General features: G+C 44.7%; 1 protein-coding gene across 2 annotated transcripts in view; it reads left to right on the top strand.

Annotated features, from left to right (window-relative positions):
• LOC137341881 (uncharacterized) overlaps positions 1-2,747 on the top strand; it is a 76,994-nt gene extending 74,247 nt beyond the window's left edge. For both annotated transcript variants that reach the window (XM_068005385.1, XM_068005386.1), the window contains one exon: positions 2,104-2,747. In XM_068005385.1, coding sequence (XP_067861486.1) covers positions 2,104-2,198 — 95 coding nt within the window. In that variant the 3' untranslated portion in view covers positions 2,199-2,747. The remainder of the gene's footprint in view (positions 1-2,103) is intronic.
• Positions 2,748-12,191: the final 9,444 nt, after the last annotated feature.

Below are 12,191 nucleotides of genomic sequence, written 5' to 3'. Positions count from 1 at the left end.
CCTACTATCATTCTGCTCCCTTTGACAACCCTCTGCATCCTTTCCTTTACAACAACAACAACTTGCATTTATATAGCGCCTTTAGCATAGTAAAACGTCCCAAGGCGCTTCACAGGAGCGATTATCAAACAAAATTTGACACCGAGCCACATAAGGTGATATTAGGACAGGTGACCAAAAGCTTGGTCAAAGAGGTAGGTTGTAAGGAGCGTCTTAAGGAGGAGAGAGAGGTGGAGAGGCAGAGGCAGAGAGGTGGGGGGGGGGGGGAATTCCAGAGCTTAGGGCCTAGGCAGCTGAATGCACGGCCGCCAATAGTGGTGCGATGAAAATCAGGGAATGCGCAAGAGGCCAGAATTGGAGGAGCGCAGAGATCACGGAGGGTTGTAGGGCTGGAGAAGATTACAGAGAGAGGGACGGACCAGGAGCCAATGTAGGTCAACGAGCACAGGGGTGATGGGTGAACAGGACTTGGTGTGAATTAGGAAACGGGCAACAGAGTTTCAGCAAAGCCAGTTACTAATCCATGTCCATGCTTTACCCTTAATACATGGATATACATACATTTTGATCAACCTTCCTGTATCAGTTTGGATCCAAAACATTAACCGGTCACCTCCGTTTGCAGGTATTGGCTGAGTTACAGTGTATTTCCAGTATTTTCCATTTTGATTTCAGATTTCCAGTATTCAGTTTTTTCTTTACATCTCTACTGTTCTGAAGTGTGCGCACTAGAGCTTTCTGAAGTTGTTGTGAAAGGGGGAAAAAAAAAATCATCTGTCTAATGGAGAAGAATTTCTGTGTCTCTGATGTCCCATTTTCACAATGACTTTAGTCAATGCAAGAGAAGCCCAAGATTCCCTGAACCACCTCCTCATACCTTATAATGTAAACCTCTGACATTCCTAACACCTATTTATGACAGTAATTACAAATTAAATTGAGTGCATTACTAAATTGAACCAATCTACCTTCCCTCCCAAATGGATAGGGATGACTGCCAGCCTGTGTGGTACAGTACTCCTGGGTGAGCCAGTGCCTTCAGCTAAGGTGGGCAAAAAGAAAAATCAGAAACATTGCTGTATGAACAGAAAAAGAAGAGAAGTAAAGAAAATCAGAAACATATAAAGATCCTGAAATGAACCTGTTTAAAGCAAGTATGCTAAAGTAGCAGATGAAGGAATTCCATATGAATGCACTAAATGTTCGTATACCATATCCTTTCAAAGACAAAGAATATTATTCAGAGAAAGAAAATACAGGGAATAAAGATGGATGGTGAAATCTGCTCTGTCTGCTGTGCTTTTCTTTGGTTCTAGATTTATAAGTGTGACCATCCCACTCTTGTGCACCTCCTAGTGGCCAAATGAAGGGTGGCATTTTCAAAAGCTCTACTGTCCCTCTTACTCAGGGTGCAAGGTGTGACATAAGTACACATGGTAAGCTGGGAGAGAGTATTTGCAAAAAGTAGCATTTACTAATTGTAGCAATGAATTCACCAATACAGATTTTCAGTTCAGAGTGCCACTCTGATCATAATCTATTTTTTTAAAATGCCGTGCAGAGATATTTTGAATGATCTCTGGACCATATCTGCCACATTTCTTCCTGTAGGATGGAGGAGGGGGTAGCAAATTTGGCAAGAACTCTCTGCAGAAAGTGCCATTATCTGCAATTCTGTCCTCTCTGTGCACAAATTAAAAATACCTCACAACCGTAACTTGATCAACTAAAAACCAAAATATAACGCATGAATTTTTCTAGTGCCTTTCACATTAAAATGTCTCAAAATGCTTTGAACTTTATTTGAAATCACTTAGGCAAACCGGAGCTCCTCTAATGTGCATTAGGTTCTAAGGAAAGTCTCTAACTTGCCCTTTCGCACCCTGTACAGTTTCTCCACACCTTCCTGTACTGCCAAGAATCATCAGGGTGAAATGTGTGTAAGACCAATGTTCTAGTTCTCCACTTCTATCTGCACTCAATTGTTATTTGAATCAGTTGATGGAAAAAAAAAGTGAAAACTAATTCTTTTCAGTTAATCTGATAAACTGTTACTATCTGTACAAAATTCTCAATTGTGCCTCTTTCGTTATTTGATTACAGGGAAATCCAAGGAATGCAATCTAGCAGATACCGTCGTGATTTCCATCAGTGACGGTTTGGATGCGTGCCGTGGATCATCACTGCATAGGTTGTAATGTACACTTTGTCAAGGAGGAAATAAAGGGACCGTTTGCAGCCTTTTCGGTTGTTTCTGTCTGGTTCATCGAGAAGTTGTCAAACTTAGCAAAGGCAGCTGGGCTGCTTGAAAATCTCATTTTTTTTTAATGCTTAGCTCCGATGCATTGACCCAGTCTGAAGACAGCTGAAGCAATCGGTTGCTGCAGGACATGCGGAAACCCGAGAGGTTGGAGGGCCCCAACAGCATCGCAAACATTCTTTTGAGCTCAACTTTGAAAAAGCAAGTGGAGAAGACCATTGGGGGAAGGAAGTCCAGGTAAAGTCAAAGTGGTGATCCTCATCATAACCCCAGTCAATCCCCAAATGTGCAAGCATCTGATCCAAGAACATCAATGTCTGGTGCAATATTATGATTTGAAGGAAAGGTCAAAATTAGTCTACAAACGAAAGGTTTACCAATGGAAGTGGGTCACATCTCTGAGCCTGAAGGTCAACCACATGTAGTCCAGACGGACAAACTTTTAAATTGAAGAAATTAAAGCCAGCCTGAGAATCCGGGTAAATAAAGCAGATTTTAAATATTATATTTATTGCCACTTTTCTCTTGTCCTGAAAGTATTGACTGCTGCTGGGGGTCAAGTTCCCAAATACCAGCAGCTCTCCAGTACCTCACCCGAGCACCCATTCTTCAAGTCTGAGGAGCGCAGGTTGTGAGTGTCGGTAGGCTGTTCAACTATGGAGGGAAACACAGATTGGTTTAATCCTGTGCTGATCCAGTGTCTACACATGCCCACTTTCCAGCAGGAGGGTGGGGGGGGCGGGGGGGGGCGGTGGTCACTGGATGGTGATCAGAGTCAGAACAGTCGCTAATCGTTTCTCCTCCCTACCTCTAGGGCACTGTGGCTAATTGTAGCATCTATCTAAATGTCAGCTGTGGCTTAGTGGTAGCACGCTTGCCTCCGAGTCAGAAGGTCGTGGGTTAAAGCCCCACTCCAGAGACTGACACCAGCGCAGTATTGAGGGAGTGCTGCACTGTCGGGTCGGATGGTGCCATCCTTCAGATGAGATGTTAAACTGAGGCCCTGTCTGCCTTCTCGGGTGGATGTAAAAGATCCCATAGCACTATGTCAAAGGAGAGCTGGGGAGTTCTCCCTGGTGTCCTGGTCAATATTCATCCCTCAACCAACATCTGGTCATTATCACGTTGCTGCTTGTGGGATCTTGCTGTGCACAAATTGGCTGCTGCATTTCCCTACATTACAACAGTGACTGTGCTTCAAAAGTACTTAATTGGCTGTAAAGTGCTTTGGGGTGTCCTGAGGTATTGAAAAGGTGTTATATAAATGCAAGTCTTTCTTTAACTGCTGTCCCTACTCTGATCCGCTACCTCAATATGGACATGGATTTGAACCAGGTGTGTGCTTTGTATGGCTCTGTACCTCCTTATGCAGTGCATTTACCCACTAGGTCAATGAGGGAAAACCAAACTGTTGGTGTAAGATTGGAAACATAGTATCTGCGCTGCAGCCAGTGATGTGATTCACCACATGAACACAGAAATGCTAGGATAGAGCATCATCACATTAGCATGAGTTCCAGTTCTACTTGTTTAACTGCATTTGGTGACTTCAAGGTATCAAAAACCAGCATTTGAGACACCTACAAATCCCTCCCTGTTTGTTTTAATTTTTTAACTGTGGGTGAGGGGGAATTTCCTCTGTGCCCTTGGTGCATAAGGAAAGAAAAAAAAAATTGCATTTCTATAGTGCACAAATCGTAAACCCATAAGCAATAAAGAATTCAGTGTTCATGCAGTAGAGAGGAAATCACTCCCCCCTTAAGGTAGTTTATGCTGTCCACAAAAGTATAGAAAATACCTCTTGTGTAAAGGAAGGAAGCATTGATATAGCACCTTTTCATATACTTTGAGCCTCCAAAATGATTTACAACCAGTTAATTATGTTTGAATTGCAGTCACTATTGTTACTGAAGCAAATACGATAGCCAAAATTGCATACAGCAATATTCCACAAACAACAAATGAAAATACAACCAGATAACTTGTTTTTGCAGGAGAAATTTTAACCAGGACTCTGGGGACAACTCCATGCTCCAGTTTGAATAGTACCATGGGATCTATTTCATCCACTCAAACAGGCAGAAGGGGCCTTGATTTAATGTCTCTTCCAGAAGGCAGCACTTCTGACAGCCCAGCACTCCCTTGGTACTGCCATCCCAGATTATATGCTCAAGTCTGTAATGGGGCTTGGGCTCATAACCTTGTGACCTAGAAATAAGTGCGCTGCCAACTAAGTCAAGTTGAACCTTTTCAAATCACTGATTAGGCTTCAGCTGGAGTATTGTGCACAATTCTGGGCACCACAATTTAGGAAGGATGTCAAAGCCTTGGAGAGGATACAGCGGAGGTTTATCAGGAAGATACCAGGGATGAGGGACTTCAGTTACATGGAGAGATTGGAGAAGCTGGGATTGTTCTTCTTAGAGCAGAGAAGGTTAAGGGGGGTTCCTAATAGAGATATTCAAAATTATGAGGGGTTTTGATAGAGCAAGTAGGGAGAAACTGCTTCCTCTGGCAAATGAGACGGTAACCAGAGGTCACAGATTTAAAATAATTGGCAAAAGAACTAGAGGGAAATGAGGAGAAATTTTTTCACACAGAGGGTTGAGATCTGGAAAGCATTACATGAAAGGGTGGTGGAAGCAGATTCCATAGGAACTTTCAAAAGGCAATTGGACGTGTACTTGAAGAGGACTTGGTAAAAAGTTAAAATTAAAGGCTCTTTATCTGAATGCACGAAGCATTCGTAACAAGATAAATGAAATAGTGCCACAAATAGAGATAAATAGGTTTGATCTAACAGCCATTAAAGAGATGTGGTTGCAAGGTGACCAAGGTTGGGAACTAAATATTCCAGTGTATTTGACCTTTCGGTAAGAGAGGCAGAATAGAAAAGGAGGTGGGCTAGCCCTGATAATAAAGGATGACATAAAGACAGTAGTGAGAAAGGATCTTGGCTTGGAAGATCAGGAAGTAGAATCAGTATGGGTAGAGATAAGAAATAACAAGGGACAGAAAACACTGGTGGGAGTAGTTTATAGACCCCCTAACAGTAGCTATACCATTGGACAGGGTAAGAATCAAGAAATAATAGGAGCTTGTAACAAAGATAATGCAATAATCGTGGGGACTTTAATCTTCATATAGAATGGACAAATCAAATTGGCAAAGGTAGTCTGGAGGATGAGTTCCTGGAATGCATTCGAGAAAGTTTCCAAGAACAATATGTCATGGAACCAACCAGGGAACAGGATATTTTAGATCTTGTATTGTGAAATGAGACAGGGTTAATTAGTAATCTCATATTAAAGGTTTACAAGGATGTTGCCAGGACTGGAGAATTTTAGCTATGAGGAAAGATTGGATAGGCTGGGGTTGTTTTCTTTGGAACAGAGGAGGCTGAGGGGAGATTTAATTGAGGGGTATAAAATTATGAAGGGCCTAGATAGAGTGGATAGGAAGGACCTATTTCCCTTAGCAGAGAGGTCAACAAGCAGGGGCATAGATTTAAAGTGATTGGTAGAAGGATTAGAGGGGAGTTGAGGAGAAATTTTTTCACCCAGAGGGTCGTGGGGGTCTGGAACTCACTGCCTGAAAGGGTGGCAGAGACAGAAACCCTCATTTAAAGAGTACTTGGATGCGCACTTGAGGTGCTGTAACCTACAAGGCTACAGACCAAGAGCTGGAAAGTGGGATTTGGCTGGATAGACACGATGGGCTGAATGGCCTCCTTCTGTGCCGTAAATTTCTATGATTCTAAAGGATCCTAACATGATAGAATTTCACATTGAGTTTGAGAGTGACGTACTTAAGTCGGAAACTAGAGACTTAAACTTAAATAAAGCGAATTACATAGGTATGAGGGGCGAGTTGGCTAAAGTTGATTGGGAAATTAGATTAAAAGGTATGTCAGTAGATAATTAGTGTCAGACACTTAAAGAAATACTTAAGAATTCTCAATGAATATGCATTTCATTGAGAAATAGAAACTCCCTGGGAAAAGTGATCCATCCGGCTAACTAAAGAAGTTAAGGATAGTATTAAATTAAAAGAAGAGGCTTATAATGTTGCGAAGAATAGCAGTAAACCTGACGATTGGAAGAGTTTTAGAAACCAGCAAAGGATGACCAAAAAATTGATAAAGAGGGGGAAAATAGAATATGAGAATAAACTAGCAAGAAATATAAAAACAAATTGTAAGAGCTTCTACAAGTATATAAAAAGAAAGAGAGTAGAAAAAGTAAACGTTGGTCCCTTAGAGGCTGAGACAGGAGAAATTATAATGGGGGAAAAGGAAATGGCGAAGTTGTTAAACAAATATTTTGTACCTGTCTTCACTGCAGAAGACACAAAAAGCATACCAGAAGTAGTGGGGAAACAAGGGGCAAATGAGAGTGAGGAACTTAAAACAAAATCAGTAGAGAAGAAGTACTGGACAAATTAATGGGACTAAAAGCTGACAAATCTCCTGGACCTGATGGCCTACATTCTAGGGTTCTAAAAGAGGTGGCTGCAGAGATAGTGGATGCATTGGTTGTGATCTTCCAAAATTTCCTACGTTCTCGAACAGTCCCAGCAGATTGGAAGGTAGCAAATGTAACAGCGCTATTCAAGAAAGGAAGGAGAGAGACAACAGGAAACTACAGACCAGTTAGCCTGACATCGGTTGTCGGGAAAATGCTGGAATCCGTTATTAAGGAAGTGGTAACAAGGCACTTAGAAAATCATAATATGATTAGGCAGAGTCAATACAGTTTTATGAAAGGGAAATTGTGTTTAACAAATTTATTAGTGTTCTTTGAGGATGTAACTAGCAGGATAAATAAAGGGGAACTGGTGGATGTAGTATATTTGGATTTCCAAAAGGCATTCGATAAGATGCCACATAAAAGGTTGCCACACAAGATAAGGGATCATGGGGTTGGGGGTAATATATTAGCATGGATAGAGGTTCGGTTAGCGGACAGAAAACAGAGAGTAGGGATAAACGGGTCATTCTCAGGTTGGCAGGCTGTAGCTGGTGGGGTGCTGCAAGGATCAGTGCTTGGGCCTCAGCTATTTACAATCTATATTAATGACTTAGATGAGGGGACCAAGTGTGATGTATCCAAGTTTTCTGATGATGCAAAGCTAGGCGGGAAAGTAAGCTGTGAGGAGGACACAAAGAGTCTGCAAAGGGATATCGACAGGTTAAGTGAGTGGTCAAGAGGGTGGCAGATGGAGTATAATGAGGGGAAATGAGGTTATTCGCTTTGGTAGGAAGAATAGAGAAACCGAATATTTTTTAAATAGTGTGAAACTATTAAATGTTGGTATTGAGAGAGATCTGGGTGTCCTCATACAAGAAACACAGAAAGTTAGCATATAGGTACAGCAGGCAATTAGGAAGGCAAACGGCATGTCGGCCTTTATTGCAAGGGGGTTGGAGTACAAGAGTGAAGGGAGTCTTGCTACAATTGTACAGGGCTTTGATGAGACCAAAGCTAGGGCGTGTGACTAAATTGGACAGCTCTTTCAAAGAGCCGGCACAGGCATAACGGGCTGAATGGCTTCCTTCTGTGCTGTAAGATTCTATGATTCTATGACCTCAACACCCCTGGATTTTAACGAAACATTTTAACCAGAGTAGGCCTTTGTGCCTGTTCTGTCATTTTGTTAGCAGCTCTTTATCTTTTTAATTTAACCTGGAGTACTGCGTATAGTTTTGGTCCCCTTATCCAAGGAAGGATATACTTGCCTTGGAGGTGGTGCAACAAAGGTTCATTAGATTGATTCCTGGGATGAGAGGGTTGCCCTATGAGGAGAGATTAAGTAGAATGGCCTATAATCTCTGGAGTCTAGAAGAATGAGAAGTGATCTTATTGAAACATATGAGATTCTGAGGGGGCTTGACAGGGTAGATGCTGAGAGGTTGTTTCCCCTGGCTGGAGAGTCTAGAACCAGGAGGTATAGATTCAGGATAAGGGGTCGGCCATTTAAGACTGAGATGAGGAATTTCTTCACTCAGAGGGTTGTGAATCTTTGGAATTATCTACCCCAGAGGTGTGTGGGTGCTGAGTCATTGAGTATATTCAAGGCTGAGATAGATAGATTTTTGGACTCTAGGTGAAGCAAGGAATATGGGGATCGGGCGGGAAAGTGGAGTTGAGGCCAAAGATCAGCCATGATCTTATTGAATGGCGGAGCAGGTTCGAGGGGCCGAATGGCCTACTCTTGCTCCTATTTCTTATGTTTCTTACGACTAATTTGCAGGGTTATGGGGAAAAAGCTGGGGTGTGGGACTAAATTGGATAGCTCTTTCAAAGAGCCGGCACAGGCATGATGGGCTGAATGGCCTCCTTCTGTGCTGTAAGATTCTATGGGCTCGAATTTAGCAGGCCTGCGGGTTCCCAGCGGGTGGTCCTCCGGGAGCGTCGAAAACGCGAACGGCGAAATTAGTGGGTTGCCCACGCGATCGTAGCAGGCAACCCACTAATAGGAATCAATTACCTGCTCCTCCGGGGTCCACGGCGCTGGCCTGCGCGTCGGTCGGGCTGCGCATGCGCAGTACGATCTGTCAGCTGGAGGCTCTCTAGTTAAAGGGGCAGTCCTCCACTGACAGATGCTGCAACCAATGGGACAAATTGCAGCATGGAGCAGCCCAGGGGGAAGGCTGCTCCCAGTTTAATGATGCCTCACCCCAGGTATCATCAGATGGGGTGAGGAGGACGGGGAGGACACAGATCTTCCCCCCGGCGGGCGGGAGGAAGCGGCCTGCCTCTGCCACCAAGAAGGCCTGGCTCGAGGTGGCAGAGGGGGTCACCTGCGCCACCAACATATGGCCCACCTGCATACAGTGCAGGAGGCGCTGCAATGACCGCAGTAGGTCCGCCACAGTGAGAACACGAAGTCTTTCCCCTACACTCCGTCTGCCACAACACTGCCCCCACCCCAAATCTCCTTCGGCACCGCCAACACTATTCTGTCACATCACCCTTCATGCCCACTCACACCCCATCCTCATCTTACCTCCACCTACTCACCTCGCCAGTACTCATCCTGCCACTAACACGCGACCCAATCCTCATACAATCTCATGGCTCCATCCCATACTCACCCTCTCGTGCATCTCCCTCACGGCCAGCCTCACTCAACCTGCCACCACCTGTGCTGCAGCCACAGGGCATGCATCACATATGTGCAGTAGGCAGGGTAAGGCAAACGTCTCGTCAGCATGAAGGGGGTGCACAAGGGTGTCTGAGGGTTTGTCATGGGTGTTACCCATATTGAATTTCAGAGCCACAAACAGCACACATTATATTGACACCACCACTGCCATGTCTCCGCGAATCCTGTCCGTTGTGTCCAATAATGCCCGCTCCTGGGTATCACTATGAGGACCCACCACTGATGCCACCCATCGTGTTACTGCAGAGTAGGTGCAGGTGTATTTGCAGGGCTCGTCCGCGCAGACGACTGAGAGACATCGGCGGTGTAGCCGGCTGCACCCTGGAAGGATGCGGAGGAGAAGGTGTGGAGGACAGTGGTGACTTTGCCAGCGACAGGTAAGCAGTTGGTGCTGGGGCCAGCCAGGAGCAGCTCGGCATGAAAGAGGCTGCAGATCTCCACGACTACATGTCGAGCGAATCTGCGCCTCCCTGTGCACTGCTGCTCGGAGAGGTCCGGGGAGCTGCGCCTCGGTCTGTGGACCCTGTGGCGAGGGTAGTGCCCTCTGCGATGCGTCTCTCTCTGCGGTAGCCCTCCCTCCTGCTGTGCAGGTGGGCGTGCAACCACACCGTGTTGGGGGGATCCATGTCTCTGCGGCGGACGGCGTGGACTGCGAGGCTGCTGGTGCTGGTCATGCTCTTCGTCCTCCGAGGGTGTCCACACACCACCCACTGGCAGGTGTTGGTCTGAGGGGTTGTGCAGGGTAGGTGTGTGGGTCCTCGGACTGGGGCTGCGGTTTCGTGTCGGTCTGTCCTCTGGCTTGGCCGGGGGGTGGTGGGGGGCAGGGGTTGCCCTATGTGACGCGGTGGCCTCCTGCGTGGGTGAGGGCTCTACCCCGTGGAGCTCACCTTGGCACCTGCCACAGGCTGCTGGCTGCAACACGCCTGGTTTAAAAGGTACTGTTTCCCCCAGTGTGGGAAACTGACTGCCTTGAACCTAAAATCCCACACTTCCTCTTTTGACAGCTGCTTCAGCTCATTAACTGACCACAACGAGCAAGTTAAGTGCTCTCAAGTGGAACCCCGCTGGCTTTAATTGCCTGCGGGATTCCCACCAGCGGGGCTTGCGCGCGCAGCCCCGCACGTCAGCGCGGTACCCGGAAGTGGCCGGGATTTCGTCGCGATCCGGTCACGTGACCGGAGATCGGGATTTTCGGGGCCACCCCGCTGGAAACCCGCAGGTAACCCGACCCTAAAATCGAGCCCTATGATTCTATGACCTCAGCACCCCTGGAATTTAACAAAATATTTTAACCAGAGTAGGCCACTATGCCTGTTCTGTCATTTTGTTAGCAGCTCTTTATCTTTTTAATTTCAAATCCCCACCCTTTCTCCATATCCCGTAATACCCTTATTATCTAAGTAAGTATCTGCCTCCCTTTTAAACACCTCAATTGACTCTCCGTCTAATGCCTTCTGAGCAGTGCATTCTACTTTTTCCGCAGTGTTATGGAACCAAGGCGGGCAGATGGAGTTAAGATACAGATCAGCCATGATCGAATTGAATGGCGGAACAGGCTCGAGGGGCTGAATGGCCTGAATGGCCCACTCTTGGTATTATGTTCCAACCCTTTCCGTTTTGAGAAAACGCTTTTTTTTTTCTGGTTTTACATTTAACCACTTTGGTTCAAATTCTAATAGAGGGAAGAATTGTTCCCCGTACTTCCTGTGAGTCCCTTTCATTATTTTAAGCAGCTCAATCAGATTGGCCCCTTAACTTCCCCAGGGGAATATAACCCATGTTTATCCAGTCCCTTCTTTGGTCGTCAATGTTGGAGTTCACAGGACAAAAAGGATAAATATGTTTCAAGCACACTGCAATAAACAGGCAATGTTTATGAGTTTTTAAAAGAAAAATATTCCTGGATATATACCAATTTCAAAATCTGAAAGAGAAATATGGGTTAAAGATTCTGTCAAAGGGCCCACACCCAAAATATTAACCTAGTGTGCGTTTCTGTTTTTATATTCATGAGTTTTCTGCTCAACAGGAGAGAAAACTCATGAATTGCCAGTGGGGTAAATTGGCCTAAAAGTGAATGTGAAAATAAAATCTGTAACTGGGTCATTCTGAATCCTAATTTACTGTAAAGCTGAGCAGCCAGCATAGAGAGTAAATTCCTCAGAGTAAAAGAAACTACCTTCCTCCTATCTTCCCAGGATGTTGAAACAGCAGTTGTGGGTTTCCCGGCAAAATTTCCCAACATTTTCTATGTAAACAATTAAGATCATGTAAATCACGCGTTGGAAATGAAAAACCTACATTATCACTATGAGTAAAAAAAACCCCCTCTGGTCACTAAGTATAGTCACTATTGTAATTTGTTTGTGAAAATTCCCCTGCCAGGATTTCCAGGAAAATCATAGGACTTTCAAAAAGAAAAAGGAATTGTTACCTCAGCATTTTTAAGGTCAGATAAATAAAGGAAATGATTGAACGAGCAAAGGTTAAAAAATGAAATAAATGTGAAGAATAATGAATAAAGATGTGAAAATGGTAAAGAAAGATCAAAGAACACAAAGGGGAAAATCAGTGTTTTAAAATTTTAAAAATGCATCTTTGAGTTCACTCTTGGGATGTAAACATTCTGTATACAGCAGAGTGGATTCATGATCTAGAGCTTCTAGAGGAATGACACTTCCTGTGAGCACTGTACCCCACCGGCAGAAGCAGATTGCGGAATCACCTCTATCATCTTCTAAAATCGGCTCTTTACAGTATAGTC

Source organism: Heptranchias perlo, chromosome 24 (assembly GCF_035084215.1).
Source record: "Heptranchias perlo isolate sHepPer1 chromosome 24, sHepPer1.hap1, whole genome shotgun sequence".
Classification (NCBI taxonomy): Eukaryota; Metazoa; Chordata; class Chondrichthyes; order Hexanchiformes; family Hexanchidae; genus Heptranchias; species Heptranchias perlo.
This window is presented reverse-complemented; position numbering and strand designations above follow the sequence as displayed.